This window comes from Oncorhynchus keta, chromosome 10, assembly GCF_023373465.1.
Source record: "Oncorhynchus keta strain PuntledgeMale-10-30-2019 chromosome 10, Oket_V2, whole genome shotgun sequence".
NCBI classification, from domain to species: Eukaryota; Metazoa; Chordata; class Actinopteri; order Salmoniformes; family Salmonidae; genus Oncorhynchus; species Oncorhynchus keta.
This window is the reverse complement of record NC_068430.1, coordinates 63,244,998-63,267,231: the sequence shown is the minus strand read 5'-3', so window position 1 is coordinate 63,267,231 and position 22,234 is coordinate 63,244,998. Positions and strand designations below refer to the sequence as shown.

The 22,234-nt window shown below is 44.0% G+C and overlaps 2 protein-coding genes and 4 non-coding genes across 6 annotated transcripts; 4 read left to right on the top strand and 2 right to left on the bottom strand.

Annotated features, from left to right (window-relative positions):
• Positions 1-573: 573 nt before the first annotated feature.
• Positions 574-10,048, bottom strand: LOC118389188 (UPF0450 protein C17orf58-like). Its single transcript, XM_035779006.2, has 5 exons — positions 9,896-10,048; positions 7,061-7,693; positions 6,545-6,631; positions 5,971-6,162; positions 574-4,035 (listed from the first exon to the last, which is right to left on the bottom strand). The coding sequence occupies exons 1-5, from the start codon at positions 9,957-9,959 to the stop codon at positions 3,848-3,850; spliced, it is 1,164 nt and encodes a 387-aa protein (XP_035634899.1). The 5' UTR covers positions 9,960-10,048; the 3' UTR covers positions 574-3,847.
• A 2,460-nt stretch (positions 10,049-12,508) lies between these two features.
• Positions 12,509-12,581, bottom strand: trnar-ccg (transfer RNA arginine (anticodon CCG)). Its single transcript has one exon. It is a non-coding gene; the product is annotated as a tRNA-Arg (tRNA).
• Positions 12,582-12,912: 331 nt separating this feature from the next.
• On the top strand, positions 12,913-17,690 carry LOC118389187 (importin subunit alpha-1-like). The gene is made up of 11 exons (XM_035779005.2): positions 12,913-12,938; positions 13,250-13,366; positions 13,482-13,622; positions 13,892-13,980; positions 14,097-14,365; positions 14,768-14,862; positions 15,137-15,400; positions 15,689-15,922; positions 16,502-16,684; positions 17,081-17,230; positions 17,481-17,690. The coding sequence occupies exons 2-11, from the start codon at positions 13,301-13,303 to the stop codon at positions 17,568-17,570; spliced, it is 1,581 nt and encodes a 526-aa protein (XP_035634898.1). The 5' UTR covers positions 12,913-12,938; positions 13,250-13,300; the 3' UTR covers positions 17,571-17,690.
• Positions 14,386-14,513, top strand: LOC118389672 (small nucleolar RNA SNORA71). Its single transcript, XR_004826803.1, has one exon. It is a non-coding gene; the product is annotated as a small nucleolar RNA SNORA71 (small nucleolar RNA).
• On the top strand, positions 15,462-15,586 carry LOC118389670 (small nucleolar RNA SNORA84). The gene has a single exon (XR_004826801.1). It is a non-coding gene; the product is annotated as a small nucleolar RNA SNORA84 (small nucleolar RNA).
• Positions 16,835-16,969, top strand: LOC118389669 (small nucleolar RNA SNORA84). Its single transcript, XR_004826800.1, has one exon. It is a non-coding gene; the product is annotated as a small nucleolar RNA SNORA84 (small nucleolar RNA).
• Positions 17,691-22,234: the final 4,544 nt, after the last annotated feature.

Sequence of the window (22,234 nt, the reverse complement as noted above, 5' to 3'; positions counted from 1 at the left end):
CTCTCTCTGTCACACAGGAAGGAACTAGGACAAATTCCCACCTCTTCCCCCATCCCAACCCCTTATCCCTATTCGTCTCCATAAGGAATGTTGTCCCACTGTGATGGTAGCCGAGATGCGAGCGAGCTCCCGTTTCCTGCCCGACTGCATCTGTTCTCTCCAGCTCTGTTCCCAGATGGACTTCAAAGCATGGGAACGGCTTGGTTCGAAAATCATTCCCGAAGCCAGACGGAGCCCCTATTACACCCCAATTATGACCCTGTTTTTGGGCACTTAATCGCCAGGGGTTATCATCATGATTGAAACAGTATTTTTAACTATACACTCCAGTTAAAATCTGTGTGCACCATACATAGAGATCCTATAATTCACGAGAGAGCCTGATGTCATAGACCCTCATAATTCCAGAATGTGTTCATTATGGCAGCCATCTTGGTCAGGAATGAATCCAAAAGTGATTATATATGTACTTCTGTGGTGCCATTCAAGAATGTGTGTTTGCAAGGCTTCGGCTGAGTGTTAGCCCCCACCGATAACACATGAATAAGACCCACAGACCACACCGACACGCAATCAGTAAAAAAACAAATACATCTTTATTAGTTCCATGTAGTATGAGATGAGATATGCGCAGTGCAAACCTTTGGCTTTTCTCTCATTTTAAGTATGATCATAGTCAAAGATGACAGGCCAGACCAAAGGTCTGTGGCCTGGATGTCTATCTTATCATCCAGTCAATGTTTTCCCTCAGGAATGGAGAGCCCAGGATCTCTCTTTCTCTCCCAGGGTCTCTCTCTTTCTTGATGTATGTACATACAGTGCCTTCAGAAAATATTCACATCCCTTGACTTTTTCCACATTTTGTTGTGTTACAGCCTGAATTTAAAATGGATCAAATTAAGATTTTGTGTCACTGATCTACACACAATACCCCATAATGTAAAAGTGGAATTTTGTTTGTAGAAAAAAAAAATCATAAAAGATGAAAAGCTGAAATGTCTTGAGTCAATAAGTATTCAACCCCTTTGTTATGACAAGCATAAATAAGTTCAGGAATAAAAATGTGTTTTACAAATCACATAAATTGCATGGACTCATTCAGTGTTCAATAATAGTGGTTAACATTATTTTTTAATGACTACCCAACCTCTGTACCCCACATATCTGTAAGGTACCTCAATTGAGTAGTGAATTTCAAGCACAGATTAAACCACAAAAACCAGGGAGGTTTTCCAATGTCTCTCAAAGAAGGCCACTGATTGGTAGATGTGTAAAAAATAATACAAAATAAAGCAGATGTTTAATATCCCTTTGAGCATGGTGAAGTTATTCATTAGGTTTTGGATGATGCATCAATACACCCAGTCACTACAAAGATGCAGGTGTCCTTCCTAACTCAGTTGCAAGAGAGGAAGAAAACTGCTCAGGGATTTTACCATGAGGCCAATGGTGACTTTAAAACAGTTACAGAGTTTAATTGTTGTGATATGAGAAAACTGAGGATAGATCAACAACTTTATGGTGGCTGCATCATTGTATGGGTATGTTTGTCATCAGCAAGGACTCTGGAGTTTTTTAGGACAAAAATAAACAGAGTACAGCTAAGCACAGGCAAAATCCTAGAGGAAAACCTGGTACAGTCTACTTTCCAACAGACACTGGGAGACACATTCACCATTCAGCAGGACAATAACCTAAAACACATGGCCAGATATACACTGGAGTTGCTTACCAAGACGACATTGAATATTCCTGAGGGGCCTAGTTACAGTTTTGACTTAAATCGGATTGAAAATCTATGGCAAGACTTGAAAATGGCTTTCTAACAATGATCAGCAACCAACTTGACAGAGCTTGAAGAATGTTACCAAGAATAATGGGCAAATATTGTACAATCCAGGTGTGTAAAGCTCTTAGAGACTCACCTACAGACTCACAGCTGTAACCTCTTCCAAATGTGTTTCTAACATGTATTGTCTATGGGGCGGTGAATACTTAGCTAATCAAGATATATTAGTATTTTATTTTTCATAACTTTGTAATAAATATTCACATTTTTTTCCACATTACAGAGTATTTTGTGTTGATCGTTGACCAAAAATGACAATTAAATCCATTTTAATCCCACTTTGTAACACAACAAAGTGAGGAAAAAGTCAAGGGGTGTGAATACTTTCTGAAGGCACTTACAACCTTCTTTCTCTTCTTTCTTTTTTGCCTTCTTCTCTCCTTCTCCTTCTCTCCTTCCTCCCTCCTTCCCTCTCTCCTTCCCTCCTCCTCCCTCTCTCCTCCTTCCTCCCTCCTTCCCTCCTTCTCTCCTTCCCTCCTTCTCTCCTTCCCTCCTCCTCTCCTTCTCTCCTTCCCTCCTCCTCTCCTTCTCCCCTTCTCTCCTTCCCTCCTCCTCCCTCTCTCCTCCATCTCACCTTCCCTTGGCCACTCTCAAATGTCTCCTTTGAACTTTTTCCGCATCGGTTGTGGGTGTGTGTGTGCATGAGTAAATAAGGGTCAAAGGTGGCATTAGCTTTCACCTCACCATCTCCAAAGAGAGCCGGCAAGGAGAGTCGCACTTTTCTGAATCCGTGTGTCCAGGTGCCCTGGGGGGGGATCAGATTCCCGCGATGAGATTTACAAAAACACCCACTAATACCACCAGGTTCCCTTATGAAGTCTGTCTTCGCCGTCGGATGTTTCAACGTGTACACTTCTTTAACATTAGAAAACTAGGTTAAGTTTGGTCTCTTTTCTCAACTTATCCCTCCTCTGGGGTTTGTTGTTGTTGATGCTGCTTTTCCAGTCTTACATCCCACCCCCCTCTTCTCTTTCACATACAGTAAAAGTGCATTTCCTGCAATCAAATGACAGGAACAAAACAGTGTGAAGATGCGACCGCTTTTCTTACAGGCATAAATAGGAGATTGCTGATATTGTACATTCAGTCAATAGGAAGTCCTTTAGAGTTTCCTACCAAGTTCGAAAGGCGAAATGTAATTGGACTCTTGCCATTGGAGAAGCACCCGTGTGCAACTAGATCTGAACAGATAGTCTTTCTCATGGATGATTGGGATAACCTGGAACAAGCCAATTGGAGAGATGTGTGTGTTCGCATGAATAGTGGAGCTGGAGTTGGCAGTCTTCCTCCCTCAGGGCAATTATGGGCTTCTTTCACATGCTCGGACAACATCTTCAAATGTGGACACGGGACAACCAAAACATTCTGATGAAAAGTTGTGTTACATCGAATTAGCCAATGAAAATGTCTACCTAAATTATTCCATTGAAACAGAACTCTGGGTTCGCTGGCAGAATATTGAAATCGTAAAAGAAACCAATAAGAGGGATGCACTGATCTGACCGATTCATGTACCAGACATGAAACAAATTATCATTTGAAGTACTACGACATCTTAATAAATGAGTATAGAAGACTTATGAACAAAGAGATATACTAGAGAGCTCATCTTTTACCTTTGTTAAGTGTGCCCTCTATCCAACTAAATGCTCATGCACAATAACAGAGAGCAACAGTGTGAGGAAATGGGGCAACACTTCAAACAGAGGTTTGAAGACGAGAACCTTTGATATAGACTCCACTTGTGTCTTCTATCAAAGAGGACCCAAAGCTACACGGCAAAGACTGTACAGACAGACAAGCAAAAACATTACCACTCAACCTGGATTATGACACAAACAAGTGCAGGAGGTCCATGCCGTAAAAAAACAACAACACCTTGGCCTCGTCCATCTACGTCGCGGCTGAAATGCTGTAGGGTTATAGGTCACAGTCACTTCATGTTGACGGCTGCAATGTCTTTTCCACCGCTGCAGGGGGCGATAGTGTGTTTTGGTTTCACCTACACTTGGAGCGGGTAGCCTCCAGGGCTTTCTGGTGTCTCCTCTTGTTGAAGCGCTTGACGTAGTTGTTGCTGCGCAGGAGGCCGTCGCCTGGCTTCAGTTTGCCCCCCAGCAGGGCCAGAAGGTCATTGGGAAGGTGGCGCCTCCGGTGGTAGATCTGGCCCATTACAATGTACCGGCTACCTATAGAATAGCATTGGGGTAAGAGAAGGTGTCAGTGAATTTATTAGCAGTATTTGGTCTCTCTGCTCAACTGGTAGACATGAGTTCAGTACCATTGACTATACTAGCATACCATATAGCATGGAGAAATGTATTGGGAATCGATTAGAAGTAATATGCTAGTGTTGATATCGGAACGTAGCCATGGTGGAACCTTGTATCCCTCAAATTCATAACTTGACCGCAAAGCCAGTTCCACTGCTTTTTTTCATTGTTCTCCTCTAAACAGGGACTGATTTAGACCTGGGACACCAGTTGTGTGCTATTAATGATCACATAGAACAGAAAACCAGCAGTACTTCAGACAACCAGGACGGGATTTGAATACTCTTGCCCTATATAGTCTACTACTGCACCATATAGGGCAGGAGAGCTACCATCCTGTAGGTTCACTCCAACCCTGCTCCTGGAGAGCTACCATCCTGTTGGTTTTCACTCCAACCCTGCTCATGGAGAGCTAACCCTCCTGTTGGTTTTCACTCCAACCCTGCTCCTGGAGAGCTACCATCCTGTTGGTTTTCACTCCAACCCTGCTCCTGGAGAGCTACCATCCTGTAGGTTCACTCCAACCCTGCTCCTGGAGAGCTACCATCCTGTTGGTTTTCACTCCAACCCTGCTCCTGGAGAGCTACCCTCCTGTTGGTTTTCACTCCACCCTGCTCCTGGAGAGCTACAATCCTGTTGGTTTTCACTCCACCCTGCTCCTGGAGAGCTACCATCCTGTTGGTTTTCACTCCACCCTGCTCCTGGAGAGCTACCCTCCTGTTGGTTTTCACTCCACCCTGCTCCTGGAGAGCTACCATCCTGTTGGTTTTCACTCCACCCTGCTCCTGGAGAGCTACCATCCTGTTGGTTTTCACTCCACCCTGCTCCTGGAGAGCTACCATCCTGTTGGTTTTCACTCCACCCTGCTCCTGGAGAGCTACCCTCCTGTTGGTTTTCACTCCAACCCTGCTCCTGGAGAGCTACCATCCTGTTGGTTTTCACTCCCACCCTGCTCCTGGAGAGCTACCATCCTGTAGGTTCACTCCAACCCTGCTCCTGGAGAGCTACCATCCTGTAGGTTCACTCCAACCCTGCTCCTGGAGAGCTACCATCCTGTTGGTTTTCACTCCAACCCTGCTCCTGGAGAGCTATCATCCTGTAGGTTCACTCCAACCCTGCTCCTGGAGAGCTACCATCCTGTAGGTTCACTCCAACCCTGCTCCTGGAGAGCTACCATCCTGTTGGTTTTCACTCCAACCCTGCTCCTGGAGAGCTACCATCCTGTTGGTTTTCACTCCACCCTGCTCCTGGAGAGCTACCCTCCTGTTGGTTTTCACTCCACCCTGCTCCTGGAGAGCTACCCTCCTGTTGGTTTTCACTCCACCCTGCTCCTGGAGAGCTACCATCCTGTTGGTTTTCACTCCAACCCTGCTCCTGGAGAGCTACCCTCCTGTTGGTTTTCACTCCACCCTGCTCCTGGAGAGCTACCATCTTGTAGGTTCACTCCAACCCTGCTCCTGGAGAGCTACCATCCTGTAGGTTCACTCCAGCCCTAATATAGCGCACCTGATTCTAATAATTAGCTGGTTGATGAACTGAATCAGGTTAGTTATGTAACCTTTATTTACCTAGGCAAGTCAGTTAAGGACAAATTCTTATTTACAATGACGGCCTACCAATGACAGCCTACTGTCGTTCTGCCCCTATTCAGGGGAAGAACGACAGATTTTTACCTTGGAGATTCTGCAACCTTTTGGTTACATCCCCTACGCTCTAACCACTATCCTACCTGCCGCCCCAATTACCACTGGATTGGAGGGAAGCTCTCCAGGAACAGGGTTGGAGAGCCTTGATTAAGGGGATAGGGTGATATTTGGGATGCGTTTATTGGTTCCTTAAGTTGACACTTACCTAGTTTGATGTCAGGACAAGGCTTGCTACATTTGTAGGTGTCCAGGACTAGGAGACGCACTTTGAGAAAGAAGCTGTCTGGAGTGACGTAGAGACGGCTCATCTTGTAGAAGCCATCGCTGCTCACCATCAGTGTGATGAGTCTAATCCCCTTACGCACCATGTCTATGTCATGAACGATCCCATTGACGGCTGAAATGTCAAAGGTAAATGGTCAAATTAAAGTAAAGGTCATTGTTTTTAACTCTAAAGTGAATAGTAGCACAGAGCACTCATAGGTACAGATCTAGGATCAGCGAAATTGACCAAAGATCAATGTTTTGGGGCAACTTCACCCTGCACCATGGTGAGAAGACTACATGACCAAAGGGAATGTCTGTCAATCCAGTCTAAACTACAGCATGATTGGCAGGTTGCAAATAGACAACACCAGACATTGTGTAATGCCCTTATTTTGTCCCCTTTTCCTATCCCTTCACTTCACTTCACTTCACTTCGTCTTTATGGAGAGATGGTCAGGCCATCCATCTCACTCTCATGCAATAGTCTAACCATCGTTCACACACACACTCACCAAATTCACTGTAGCAGTAGTGGTCTCTCTCCTCCTTCTCCTTCCTGCACTCACTCATGCAGACGGCCTCGTGAGTGAAGTCAGACTCTGCGAGTCAGGGAGACAAAGAGAAAAGAGAGAGACAGAGATGAGAAGGAGAGAGTGACCGACCGTGCCTTTCCTGCTTGTGTGGAGCCAGACTTCATTCCAGTGTCATTAGAAGGACCAGGGTTGTCATTACAGAACCCAGGCGTCGCATTCCGCAGGAGGGGACTCCACGTTCCCCCTCCTCCCCGCTCCGGTCTCACTCCTTAATTACTGCATCCTAACTGATCTCACTTAGGCATATTTAGCATTGCTATCATGACCTCTCACCCCCCAAGACTTCACACAAAGGGGCATATTCAATCCAGATGTAGGCAGCAACTTGTGGCTGGAGAGGTAATTAAGCTAACTATCATGAAATCTCAGCAGACTCACTGTGACGACTCCCTTTGTACCATACATATTGTGGGGGTGCAGTGTCACTTTTCGTACCTCGTTTCAGGATGTCGAAGTGGTAGAGCAGGCTGGAGGAGCGACGGTTGAGGAGCACAGATGAGCGGCTGTTATTCCGGTTGGCGCCGCCAGACTGGTACAGACTGGACTTCCCTCCAGGGCGATTCTCCTCCGGGTCCAGCTTTCTGGTTGGGGGGTCCCTGCGAGGGGAGGTGGCTGGGTGAATGTGGGGGTGGCCCCTGGGTCTGGAGTTGGGGTGACTGTCCGGGTCAATCTGCGGGGGGTTGTTGAAGTAAGTGTGGGGGTCTCGGTAAGGGTCCACGTTTACTTTTTGTGTGCGGTTGGTAGCAGCGGTAAGTGGTGTTTTGGGAAGTGCTAGACTGGCCTCGCCGCGGTTCTTCTCGCTGTTGTGCTCGATCAGGCGGTCATTTTTAGGGCCCTTCTTGCTCTTGTTGTGGGGGCCGGGGCGAGGGTCACTGTGCTTGGGCCAGACCCCAGAGGGAAGGGGGTGGAGGGCGTACTTGGGGTCCCCAGCTTTGCTGCTCTTTTCCAGGGGCTCGTTGATGGTGAGAGAGGGGTCTTTGGCCCCTAGCCTTGTGCTCTGGTTCTGGCCAGGGTCGGGTAAAACACTCTGGCCCTTCTCAGGGGGGGTGCTTATCACGGAGAACAGCTCTGGATAAAGCAGGCAAGGACAGTTACACCCAGCAGTATATTATAACTGTATCATATCAATGGCCCATATCATACCTCCATCATATAAGGTTCTGAGTACAGTTGACTGCTTCTTAATATAAGCAATAGCTTGAGACTATCAATATTTTTTTAACTGTCAGAGCTGGGTAAAAAAAAAGCATTCCAGTTCTCTGCCCCTTCCACTTAGAAGAAACTACAAAAGGGCATGAAATTACAAGAGCCTGTCTCCTTGAATGTGTTTAAAGCTAGCGTAACAACTATGGTGAACAATGAAGTGGGGGCTGTCAATGTTCTGACCCCAGGGTGCACCGCACCTCCAAAGTATCTTGCCTGCTCAATCTTTAAACTGTAATGCTCTGTGTTTTATTATGCTGTAAATGTGTGGTGATATTTGGCCAGGTCTCTTGTAGAATAGATATTTCATCTCAATAAGACTAACCTGGTAACATCAAATAAAAAATAAAAAGAGTGTGGGCACTGAACTAAAGCATGCAAAGTGCACTGCACATATTCTATTCAATTGTGTTTTTTTTGTGTTTTTTTTTGTGTCACCATATAATCTAATATATTGATATTACATTGTCATTTATAAAGCCATTTTCATCCAGATCTTAGAAGTATGTCTGTATAGTATTACTGTCAGCACACAAGCCAAACACCCAAAAGTAAAGTAAAACATTCACATGATCAAATCATTGTAGACTCAATGATCAAAATCGACATTATGGGGTGGCAGATTGACAGGAGGTAGCAGTTAAGAACGTTGGTCCAGTAATTGAAAGATCACTGATTCGAATCCTCGAGCCTACGATGTGAAAAATCTGTTGATGTGCCCACGAGTAAAGCACGTAACCCTAACTGCTCCGGTAAATCACTCTGGATTAGAGTTTGTGCTAAATTACGTAAATGTCTAGTGGCAGTATGCTTTGTCATTCGAACTAGCTGTAACTGCCTGACACCGATAGTTGTCAGATTAGGAGAATGTCACTATTTTTGTGAACTCCAGCTATATGATATGCACATTTCAGATTATTATATTGTTGCAAAGTAGCATATACAAATATTTAATTAGATATGTCAGAGATTTAATTATAGGCTTATATTCGTGAAAGAGATATTTTTTTAAATATCAATCATAAAATGTACTTTAATTCCAAACATAAATATACATAAAGTCCTGCCATCCAGGAACTCATATCAAGCTGTGTCAAAGGAAGGCGCAATAAATTGCCAAAGACTCCAGCCACTCAAAGCCATAGATTGTTCATTATGCTACCGTCCGGAAAACGGTACCGGAGCGTCAGCTCTCAGACCAACAGGCCCCGAGACAGCTTCTGCCCTACGTCATAAGACTGCTAAATAGCCAGACTGTTAAAAGGTAAATTAAGGGTACCCAAACTACCTGCACTGACTGACCCTATGCACACTCGCTAGATGTTATATACACACACCATTAACACACTCACACTACACTGTCACTCCCACACAAAACCCTAACATACACACATGACACACGCGCACACTCACAGACACTTTTACACTCATAATTTGCTGCTGCTATTCTATTCCTTATTTTACTCTTATTAAGTATCTATCCGGATACCTTGTCACTTCACCCTGACTTCATGTGCAGACTGTATCTACCTCAAATACCTCGTACCTCTCTCTGCACATTGATCTGGTAGGTTACTGGTACTCACTGTATATAGCTCCACTCTTGTGTATTTTATTCCTCGTGTTAGGTAATATTTTTTATTATTATTTTTAAACTGCATCATTTGGGAAAGGTTCGTAAGCAAGCATTTAGTCATGTCTATTACTAAAGTTGTATTCGGCGCATGTGATAAATAAATAAAATGTCGATTTGATAAGCAAATATATATATATTTCTTTATTGCACCTCTGAGAAAATGCTTTATAAAATCACGATGTCATCACATTTACAATAGATACAAAAAGGTTTCAAAGTAAGTCGCTTTGGATAAAAGCGTCTGCTAAATGGCATATATTATATTATTATTATTATTATAAAGTATATTCGTTTTAAAACTTGCTATTTCCTAACGGATCTTCTGGTCTACAATACTACTGTCACCATTCTTCACCATTCTTATCCTTAAAATGTAACATGTAAATGTAATAAGACAGTTGGAAAGCAGCAAGAATTGTTACCCGACTTACCATTGTCCTCGGCGTCAGAAAAACTAAACGCAAGTACCAACAGGAGTAGAATAATCACTGTCATCCTGAAAAGTACTATTGGACCAACTTCGAAGTCTGCTGGAGTGTCTCTGAATTCCTGAGGTTTATATGCCTCGAGCCTGGAATGGGAGGCGTGTCACTCCGAGGCAGAGGTAAATAGAGTGACATCAGAGACACTTCATTCATGAAGCCATAGAGGTCCTGTTAAATTCCCAATTCTATGCATGAAACGCCCTTCGGTCTTTAGTAGGCTACTGTGTGTGGGGCATTTTTTTTAAAAACGTGGCCCAGATTTTAGCCTTTAATTCCACTAATTACTGATGATAATGATTATTAGTGATTACGGATTGTGATCAGTTGTTGCATTTGCCCAGTCATTTAAAAAAAAGTAACATAGTGTTAAAGTTCACAGTTAGCGATTGTTCTGTAAATTACATCTGAAAAGTACCAATGGCCTGGTTTTGGTCCTCGACACAGATTATCCATTATATTGACTAGATACTCTAGTACCCGCTCTAACAGTGAAAATAAATGTCGTCAAAAATGGGAGGCAGTCAGGAGGCGGCAAGATCAGGTGGGACAGATTCGCGTGTGAACGTTTCCACTAGTTACTTCAGCCCCAAAGTCTAAATATGTCTATAGTAAATATTAATTAAAACAAAAATGAGCTTTTTGGTCTTAATTTAAGATTAGAGTTAGGCATAAGGTTAGAGGTGTGGTTATGGTTAGGTTTCAAATAAATGTTTAAAAGATACATTTTAATAATTGCCGTGTTAAGACGTTGTGGCTGTAGTAACTAGTGACGATCAGGCACAACTCCAATATAAAATGTTTTTTTTTTCTCAAAGTTTCCGGGATGTCACGTGTCCTACTTATATCAGTACACTCGTAACAACGCAATCATTACGAAATGTATATTCGATCAAATAATCCACACGTCGCAAATAAGGACATTACATTTTTTTGTAACCGAATTCGACACGCGTATTGATCTCCATACAAAAACTCCTCGCTTGGTGGAGTGAAAAAAAAACCGCCACCTGCTGGAGAAGACAGATTTTGGGCACAATTATCCCTCTAGCTTCGCATCTTCCTCTCTGCCCGAAATGAGAGCAGGTCCGCAACAAGCTTTCCCTGCCCTTAACCTTGTTCTGAACACCTCCAAAACAAAGGTTATGTGGTTTGGTAAGAAGAATGCCCCTCTCCCCACAGGTGTGATTACTACCGCTGAGGGTTTAGAGCTTGAAGTAGTCACCTCATACAAGTACTTGGGAGTATGGACAGACGGTGCACTGTCCTTCTCTCAGCACATATCAAATCTGCAGGCTAAAGTTACATCTAGACTTGGTTTCCTCTATCGTAATCGCTCCTCTTTCACCCCAGCTGCCAAACTAACTCTGATTTAGATGACCATCCTACCCATGCTAGATTACGAAGACGTAATTTATAGATCGGCAGGTAAGTGTGCGCTCGATGTTCTTTACCATTCGGCCATCAGATTTGCCACCAATTCTCCTTATAGGACACATCACTGCACTCTATACTGATCTATAACCTGGTCATCTCTGTATACACGTCGCAAGACCCACTGGTAATTTATAAAAACCTTTTAGGCCTCACTCCCCCTATCTGAGATATCTACTGCAGCCCTCATCCTCCACATACAACACTCGTTCGGTCAGACAAATTCTGTTAAAGGTCCCCAAAGCACACACATCCATCCCTGGGTCGCTCCTCATTTCAGTTCGCTGCAGGTAGCGAGCGACTGGAACGAGCTGCAACAGACACTCAATCTGGTCAACTTTATCGCAATCTCTTCATTCAAAGACTCAATTATGGACACTCTTACTGACAGCTGTGGCTTCTTCGCGTGATGTATTGTTGTCTCTACCTTCTTGACCATTGTGCTGTTGTTTCTGCCCAATAATGTTTGTACCGTGTTTTGTGCTGCTGTCATGTTGTGTTGCTACCATGTTGTGTTGTCATGTGTTGCTGCCTTGCGATGTTGTTGTCTTATAGGTCTCTCTTTATGTAGTGCTATGTTGTCTCTCTTGTTGTGATATGTGTTTTGTCCTATATTTATATTGTATTTATTTTGTATTTTTAATCCCAGGCCCCCATCTCCGCAGGAGGCCTTTTGCCTTTTTGGTAGGCCGTCATTGTAAATAAGAATTTGTTCTTAATTAACTGACTTGCCTAGTTAAATAAAGGTTAAATAAATAAATACAATGCTGTTTGCCACTGTGAATGTGTAGCCTATACAGGTAAAAGTCAAACGCGTAGAACCACTGCCCCCTTTTGGACACAATGTTACAAACCGCGAGGCGACGCTTGGATGCTCGTGGTATTGCAAATATCAAACATTTGTATTAAAGTCGTGATTAAACCTTATTGCTATGTATGTGATTGATTTGTATGGTACATTTTCGTGGGTCAAGGCTCCATAGCTTAGTTGTGACGTTTGCAAATGCAATCACATTTATATGAGACAAATTGTTGTCGGAGTGCATTCATCCGGTTTTATAATCCATGTAGCTATTATCAATCATTTATTATGTTATATGTCATTTAACGTAAAACGGAAACTAAATACGACCCAGATGGGACTCGAACCCACAATCCCCAGCTCCGGAGGCTGATGCCTTATCCATTAGGCCACTGGGTCATCACGTTCCGAGTTAGCACAGGCACAATTTATAACACTGAAAACATGACGCCAAATGCATGAAAAGTTCCATAGAATGGGTATATTTTATTTCATGATGAACATATTTGCTACCAGGTTTAACCAAACTACTGTGCTCTGCGAAATGTCGCAGGCAAATTTAGTCACACTTTGTGAAAAACTGTAGTATCGTCTCGCGATAACCGCGCATCACCACCAGTGACTCTTTCCGACCTTTTCAAAAAGGGGCCAATGAAGAGGTGCTTTGACTCGAATGGGCCAATCACAGATCGAGAAAGCCGGAAATTTAAAGTCGGTCTCAAGTTTGACGTCATTGCCAGTAAGAACAAGAACAAGGTGAGTGCGGTCCTTATGCTTTTGTTAGTTCTGGTTTATTTTAATGGTAAAACTATTATAGTTACTGGGTGCATTCGATATAAGTGATATGCGTTGACATAGTGTTACATTATGACTGATTTTCTGGTGTACTGGTTATGACTAAATGGTACATTTTAAGCGGTTTCAACCGGCCACATGGTGGTCTACGTCAGATTATAGTTCGCCGGGCAGCAGGAAAGCGGAACTGTCTTGCTAGCGAGGAGAACGTTGGTTATTTTATTTAAAACAGGCACAGAGCTAACATTTAAATGTCCCCCCCATTACCTTGGTGATCAACACTACAGTGAAGTCATCGTCTTGTTCAATAAGCAACGAAAACAATGTCGACAACTGCGAACGACGCCGATCGTATCACCCAATTCAAAAACAAGGGCAAAGATACCAACGTAAGTTGATATCGCCATTGATGCCTATATCTTGATTGATTAGTCAATCATTAACACCTAGTTTACAGTATTGCCATTTGTCTAGAAGCATGCTTACTTGACTGTTCATCTGCAGGAATTGAGGCGCAGAAGAGTCGAGGTCAATGTCGAACTTCGAAAGGCAAAGAAAGATGACCAACTTCTCAAAAGAAGGAACGTCAGTATCTGCCCAGATGAGCCTACATCTCCACTCCAAGAGAAGGACCAAAATGCACAGGTAATATTTTGTATCCATATTGTAACTACCCTTATTTGAAACTAAAACGGGCAATGGCAAGTTTTGGATTATGACTTTGTACAGGCCATCAACAAAGGGTGAGCAAGCCAAAGCTGTCCCTCTTCCCAATTTCTGTCCTGTACTCGATCAGAGGCCTGTTAGCTAGTGCCTATATTCTGTCACTTTTTTCCATTGCCACGCATGCAGACGCTCCACAGATGGTGTGCCAGGTCATGTAATTAATGTGTAATCCTGCCATGTTTCCATAGCCTTCACAGCACTGGACGGTTGAGGAGATTGTGGCTGGTGTAAATAGCCAAAGCCTAGATCATCAGGTGCAGGCTACCCAGGCAGCCAGGTAAGTCACTAAGCTTTCCATTGGAAACCGGTGTTGGGTAATCACTGTTTCCGTTCTGACTGTAGGCCTTGTCCACCCCTAACCAAGACTTTCGACCCGGCCTTCTTCCACCACAGGAAGCTGCTGTCCAGAGAGAGGCACCCTCCCATTGATCGCATCATCGACGCCGGGCTCATCTCAAACTTTGTCCGCTTCCTGGGCCTGGCTGAGTGTCCTCCCATACAGTTCGAGGCGGCCTGGGCCCTGACCAACATCGCATCTGGCAACTCGGACCAAACCACCGCAGTGGTGGACGGAGGAGCCATCTCCGCCTTCATCAGCCTGGTGATGTCCCCGCACCCCCACATCAGCGAGCAGGCCGTCTGGGCCCTGGGCAACATCGCTGGTATGAGAGGGCACACTTTCACCTGTATCGAAAGTGACTATGGCATGACTGTTGCCATTGTCATTGATAGTACAGGAAGAGTGATCTGAAAGCTTTTCCCGTGTTTGTTGGAATAACTGTTCCTGTCAAACCCTGTGTCTTTCAAACATCTTTACGCCGGTGCAACTTTAGTGTGAAACTTCATGTTTGTTACACCAGTAATGCTGATAAAGATTGATATTGCTACCAGGCAGGTAACAATATCAATTTATATCAGTATTTCTCTTTTGAAAATACTACTACTTGAACATATGTTAGTTCAATATACCTTTTGCAATAAGCCTCCTTACTCTGGTTGTATGCCAGGTCAACGGTCTTCTGTGACCACATTTTTGACATGGCCTGATTCCTCCTTATCCATAGGTGATGGCTCCACCTACAGGGACTTGGTCATCAAACACGGCGCCATTGAGCCTCTCCTGACTCTACTGGCCGCCCCTGACCTGTCTGTGTTTTCTGTAAGTTTACATATAATGATTAAAAGCTCTGGGTTGTTGTGGAATTTGTTAGCAAGTGCTGTGGAAAATTCCACTCGTCAGCTATTTTTCCTGGTGGTTCTCTTAAAATAGGTGTGGTTGATTTATGATGTTGCGCTATAATAAAGTTGACTGCTTTAGCTTTCTTAACTTCATCTTTGCTCATTACCTCAATTTGATGCCTCCAATAAATCTAAATATATCTGGTAACGGTGTGGCACATTGATCTCTAACAACATCTCCCTGCTCCTTCCAGTCTGGTTACCTTAGGAACGTGACATGGACCCTGTCTAACCTCTGTCGGAACAAGAACCCTGCCCCGCCACTGGCGGCCGTGCAGCTGTTGCTGCCCACGCTGGTGCGCCTGCTCCACCACGATGACAAGGAGGTGCTGGCCGACACCTGCTGGGCCGTGTCCTACCTGACGGACGGCCCTAACGAGCGCATCGAAGTAGTGGTGCAGGCCGGCCTGGTACCCCGCCTCGTCCAGCTGCTCGGCTCCGGGGAGCTCACCATCGTGGTACGTCCCTTTTCCACAGTTACTAGGCTTTACATTTTTGATTGCACCTGTACAGTGGTCTGCCTTGTGGTTCCTAGAGACGGCTGATCTGTGGGGTTTGATTGACGGGCAAATATTAACATCTGTGATTTATGCATGGGAGCTACCACTCCAAGTAACTTCCTTAGCCCGGTTGTTGAGACATTCCAAGTTAGTGAGGAAAGCCTGTTGTCACAGACATGAGTCAGCTGTGTAGCTTGCATCCAAATCCTGGCCCCCCCCCTTATTTTTAAATTCTCCTTTTCCCAGACTCCCTCTCTGCGGTCGCTGGGCAACATTGTGACTGGCACAGATGAGCAGACTCAGTGTGTGCTGAACTCAGGCGCTCTGACAATGTTCCCCGCGCTGCTCCGCCACCACAAGTCCAACATCCAAAAAGAGGCGGCCTGGACCCTGTCCAACGTCACGGCTGGCAAGGACACCCAGATCCAGGAAGTCCTCAACGCCGGCCTCGTTCCATTGCTGGTGGACATCCTCAAAAAGGTACGACATGGGTTCTTCATTAGGGGGCAAACCATTCAGGGGCTATTATGCATCGAGGGCTGATCGACTAGATTAATTTGTCCCTTTTTAGGACCTAGACGATTGCTACATGCAGCCCCAGATTTGACCTCCCCCGTTCGACTGTTTTCCTCAGTTTCATGCCTACTGATCTTATGCCTGGTTTCTGTTGTGCTGCTCCACAAACATCTGCACTCCTTGTCTGAGGGTGCCGACAGCAGAAATGCAACCCGTGAATGAGTCTTTGCATGACATGAGCCCTGCCCATAGAGATTGATAGCGGCCTCTAGTGGCCAAAATTGTTAGCATGGGCAGTGCCAAATGAATGTACTCAACTGTTGGGACTTCACTGGCTGATCTCTCCTGGTTAACCTGTTGGAGTCATGTCCAACTGTGACATCAGGAGTGATCAGCCAATCATGAAGGAAATTGACTGCTCCAAAATTGATATGGCCTCAATGGTGTTGATAGTGCTGTCATAGACACTACAATGGCACAAATACAAAGATGAGTCCCCTAGCTAGCTCTATGACCTTGCCTCATTTGTCTTTCTTCAACCAGGGAGACTACAAGACTCAGAAGGAGGCGGTGTGGGCCATCACAAACTACACCAGCGGGGGGACAGTGGATCAGGTGATCTATTTGGTACAGGCCAATGTGCTGGAGCCCCTGCTCAACCTGCTCTCTGCCAAGGACAGCAAGACCATCCTGGTCATTCTGGATGCCATAACCAACATCTTCCTGGTAAGTTCATCTCTGGTCTGTTAGAAGAACCAATGGGTAGAGCTTAAGTGATGACACAATCATTATGAAGGTCAAGATGTCCCTCTTACAACCCAGAATTCTATCAGTAACACATTATGGTTAATGAGCACCCTATAACACTGACAGTTTGCCGAGTGGTTCCTAGAGACAGCTGGACAGTGCTGATCTGTGGGTTTTGATTGACCGGCAAATATTAATCTCTGCGATTTATGCATGGGAGCTACCACTCAAAGTAACTTCTATAGCCCGGTTGTTGAGACATTCATGTTTTAGCATTGATTTTAACATTTGAATGTGCATGTTATGTTTATTGGTTTTAAAATTAGAAATGGGTACTGTGGATTCGCGTGTGTAAACTCATACTAAACGTCTTAGGCAGGCGAGAAGATCGGCGAGGTGGAGAAGCTGTGCGAGATGATCGAGGAGTGTGGTGGCCTGGACAAGATTGAGGCGCTGCAGTCTCACGAGAATGAGATGGTCTACAAGGCCTCTCTCAACCTCATCGAGAAGTACTTCTCTGGCGAGGTGAGACCTTCACCAAGCAATGACAAAGTCCAAATACACTTATGTCCTCTAGCTTGTCTCACGTCTTTCAGGTCCATTCATGGGTGAAGCGGCTGATTGTTATCAAAAGGAGACATTGACCGTGAGCTGGGTTTTATTCCCCAAGCTTCAGGTGTTATTGGTAGAGAACAGCTCTTTTAAGTGAAACTCTGCCATGATACTCTGCCAATTTTAAAACTATTCTGGTTGACACCATCTGTCTTGCTTTCAGGATGAGGAGGACGAGTCTGTTGCTCCAGAAATCACAACTGACGGCTACGCCTTCCAAATTCCTGAGAACCAAAGCACTTTCAACTTTTAAATGTTCTTGTGTCCTGTATGTCTTTTTGTATGTGTACTGTAGTCCTTCACAATTTCACAAGTGTACATAAGTACAGACACTTCCTTGTTCTACAACCTGTAAATAAACTTTATTACAAAATGTGGTGTCAAATTGGGTGGTTTTTGGTAAACATAAAGCTTGATGCTTCCAGTACAGAGGAAAAAGAGGAATTAAATCATTTTAAAATGGAGGTTCCGGTGGTCTACACCACATTGAATTTACTACATAACATGCACATATTGTATACTTAAGTGCCCAGCATTTTAAACATTGATAACAACATTTTAATTGGGTATTCCCAGGCTGTTCCATCAGAGCTAAATGGTGTAACTAGCACAAGCTGCTGGGAGGGTGAGAACACCAGGCAGAGCCATGATTTGCTCATGTGGAATGAGAAGTTAAGTTGTGGCATTAACTTACAGTCGTGTCATTCAGAGTACATGCTAATATTATTGACACCTTTGGAGGACCCACATGTATGTTTCTCCCATTGAAAGGGTGTACATCCTTTGTAAAATGGGATATCATTGTCTTTAAATTGCAATCGGAACAAATGCTCACAATTGAAATACAATGACTGGCTCTGATTTTAAAATGACAGCCCATGACTGCGGTGTGCTCCTATCCTCTCATCTATTTTAGTGTCTGGTCCCAGATGACCTGTGTAAGATGACAATCTTTGACCATGTCACTTCACCTATCACTCGTCAACCATTGCCACGCAACCAACTCAGCATGCTAAATGGGCCAGGGGTCTGTGTATTCCACTAATGTTTCTAGACAGGATATGAACAGGAACCTTACAGATTTGATGGGGTCAACTGGGAGGTGGCCTTACGCCCAAAGCCAAGCAAACCCTCTGTGCCGGTCTTGGGGCTCCGCTGTTGGTCTGCCCTGGACCACAGGACTTTGAGCTGGTCTGTTGGAGACTGCAAGATGTTCTGTACCCGGGCTGATCTTCTGTTCCTGGCCCAGTATGTTCATGTCTGCTACATGGATCTTTGACCGGTAGGAAAGGAAAACCTCTATTTAGTGCAGATCACCAGCGCAAGTAAAGCCTCAGTCTCACTCATGTTTGTTACTCTCACCCTTCACACCGGCCAGGCCTCTAGACTCACTGCTGTTACTCTTTACTTCCCTATTCCATGTGCGTAGAAGGTTGTTGGGTCAGGTGGAGGACCACAGCGATATCTGGCCTTATGAAGGGTGGAGGTGATGATGGAGGATAGGTCTGTAATAAACCAAACAACCAAAATGACATTTATCAATGATATAACACTGTTTCAAAAGTATCTTGAGGATATACTTGTGTGTTGGTACAGTATGCACTTCAAGAATGAGCTTAAAGGCCCAGTGCAGTAAACTTTATTTCCTGTGTTTTATATAAACTCAAAAACTCAAAAAAAGAAACGTCCTCTCACTATAAACTTTTCAGCAAACTTAACATGTGTAAATATTTGTATGAACATAAGATTCAACAACTGAGACATAAACTGAACAAGTTCCACAGACACGTGACTAACATCAATTGAATAATGTGTCCCTGAACAAAGGGGCTGTTCGCTGGCCATGGCAGAACACTCACACACCTGTCTTGCAGGAAATCACGCACAGAACGAGCAGTATGGCTGGTGGCATTGTTATGCTGGAAGGTCATGTCAGGATGAGCCGGCAGAAAGGGTACCACATGAGGGAGGAGGATGTCTTCCCTGTAACGCACAGCGTTGAGATTGCCTGTAACGACAACAAGCTCAGTCTGATGATGCTGTAACACACCGCCCCAGACCATGACGGACCCTCCACCTCCAATTCGATCCTGCTCCAGAGTACAGGCCTCGGTGTAACGCTCATTCCTTTGACAATAAACGCTGGTGAGGACCTTCCTTACAACAGGCCTAAAAGACCTCAGTCCAGCCTCTCTCAGCCTATTGCGGACAGTCTGAGCACTGATGGAGGGATTGTGCATTCCTGGTGTAACTCAGGCAGTTGTTGTTGCCATCCTGTACCTGTCCCGCAGGTGTGATGTTCGGATGTACCGATCCTGTGCAGGTGTTGTTACACGTGGTTTGCCACTGCGAGGATCAGCTGTCCTCCCTGTCTCCCTGTAGCGCTGTCTTAGGCGTCTCACAGTAAGGACATGGCAATGTATTACCCTGGCCACATCTGCAGGCCTCATGCCTCATTGCAGCATGCCTAAGGCACGTTCATGCAGATGAGCAGGGACCCTGGGCATCTTTCTTCTTGTATTTTTCAGAGTCAGTAGAAAGACCTCTTCAGTGTCCTAAGTTTTCATAACTGTGACCTTAATTGCCTTCCGTCTGTAAGCTTCCATCTGTAACCTGTTATTCCACAGGTGCATTGCTCATTAATTGTTTATGGTTAATTGAACAAGCATGTGAAACAGTGTTTAAACCCTTTACAATGAAGATATGTGAAGGTATTTTGATTTTTACTAATTCTCTTTGAAATACAGGTTCCTGAGGTTGCTGAGTTTATGTTGGAATAACATTGTGAAAATTATGATAATGCCATTTTAATGTAAGAGCTGTTTGAAAAGATCGCCTGAAATGTCTGCCTGTTTTGGTGGGATGGAGTTTTGGCCCGCCGGTCACCAGGCGGTAAATTACTCAATAGACCAATAACAAAGAGAGTTCCAAACCTCTCTGCCAATAACTGATCGTTTTCAGTTTTCACCTCCCCACTCAGACTGCTCCTAGACAGTCCTAGCAAATTATTTCTAGAGAAATTGCTCTTTGCTAAGAAGCTATTTTGTTTATTTTCGTCCATTTTAATTGAAAACAATCACAGTAAGGTTACCCAGAAATGATTTGATATAAGAAAAAGAAAACATTAGAATTCCCATTACAAAGGAATCCATATTTTCACTCTAAATCATTGCCAATACTTCACATTGTGGTTTACGAGAGGTTTTTATACACCTACAAACTATACGTCTACAGCACATTTCTCCAGCAAAACATATAATTCTACCAACTTAGCTATTATACCCACACCAGACCATAACGGATTTAGGAAGTGGTAAGAGATAAGTGACTTTTATGAAGTCATTCGCCGAGCATGATCTTCAACAATAATTAAGGACAGAGCAACCAAATCTGTATTTTCTGCACATGCTTTTTCTCATTACCCTCCTACATGGGTTTTGGCAAGTAGGGAGGCCGGCGATGCTGCTGCACCCTCTGATAAATTGAAATGTTAAAAATGTGCCTAAAATAATTTTAGGCTACCGTTGTCTGAACAAACATAGGCCTAAATAAAAGCCTTCAAAATACTACACCAGAGAGCATCATTTAGCCACCGAGGAGCATCTAAAAAATAGCTGTGGATTCAGCAAGCGTGGTAAATATACAGTAGAACAGCTTGTTCTGTTGTGGCCATAGACATGTAATTCATAGAAGGGTTATGGAATCTCTAACCCTGGGAATTTGACTGTTAAACTCATGGGTACATTGGCAATGGCTGCCAGTCCTGACTTGAATGGAAACTTCTATCTATGGATTATATTTCTATGGTTGGTTGCTGCTGTCAGTTTGCCTTTTGCAAATGTCAAAATACAATAGCGGGAAAAACATACAGTTTGGAAAGCAAATACTTACTGCTGAAAAGAGAAGACTAATCTCACTGGGCACAGATGTAAATTCAACGTCTATTTTTGATTTACATTTGGTTGAGTTTTCATCTAATGTGAATTCATCATGAAATCAACAAAACATGTCACCATGTTATTGGATTTATGTGAAAAGGGGTGAAAAGAAGACAAAATGCCCTTAAGTTGATGACTTTTTGCAAATCCAGTCAGTTTTCCCACATCGATTCAACATCATCACATTGATTTGTTTTGGTTGAAATGTTGATTTAACTAGTTTCTCTAAGTGGGATCTGTCTGTAGAAGCTGACAATTTGTCTTTCTCAACAACTCCCAATTTTGAGTGAACAGCAGTGTTTTCAAAGTATCTTATTTGCCATCACCGGTGATTAGCCTAGGCTTCATCTTCACTGAACGGTTGGATGAGCATGAAAACGATGTAAACCATATGCCATGACGGACTTACCATTAGACAGAAGAGGCATTTGCCTCAGGCCTCACATCATCAAGGGGCCATATGAGCTGGGCATAAAATAATATACAATTAATATTCATTTCTCAGTTTGAGGCCACCCCACCATGCTCTGCTCGAGGCACAATAAAACAAAATCCAGTCAAAATCCGTTTGTTTACTCTAGAGATGCATGGGCTGTGTCTCAATCCACCACATTTGCAGATGTCCGGCCTTATGCATCTGCGGTGAATGGGACTTCACTAGTTACCACAGCCACAAAGTCGTAACAATGGCTAAACTCCGCCTATTTAAAAATGTATCTGATATTAGACCTAACCTTAACCAAATTGCTAACCTAATGCCTAACCCTAACCTTCAATAAAAACATTTTTCATGAATTATTACGATAAAGCCAATTTGTACTTTGTGGCTCTGGTAACTAGTGACAACCTTTGGAAGGTGGCAGAGCTACAGCGTTTTTTTCTTTCAAAACAGAAGACATCCCAGAAGTTGGTCTTCCCTTGATAACGTCTGTAGCATCCGAACGGGTTGTTCTACACACACTGATATGACCCCTCTATG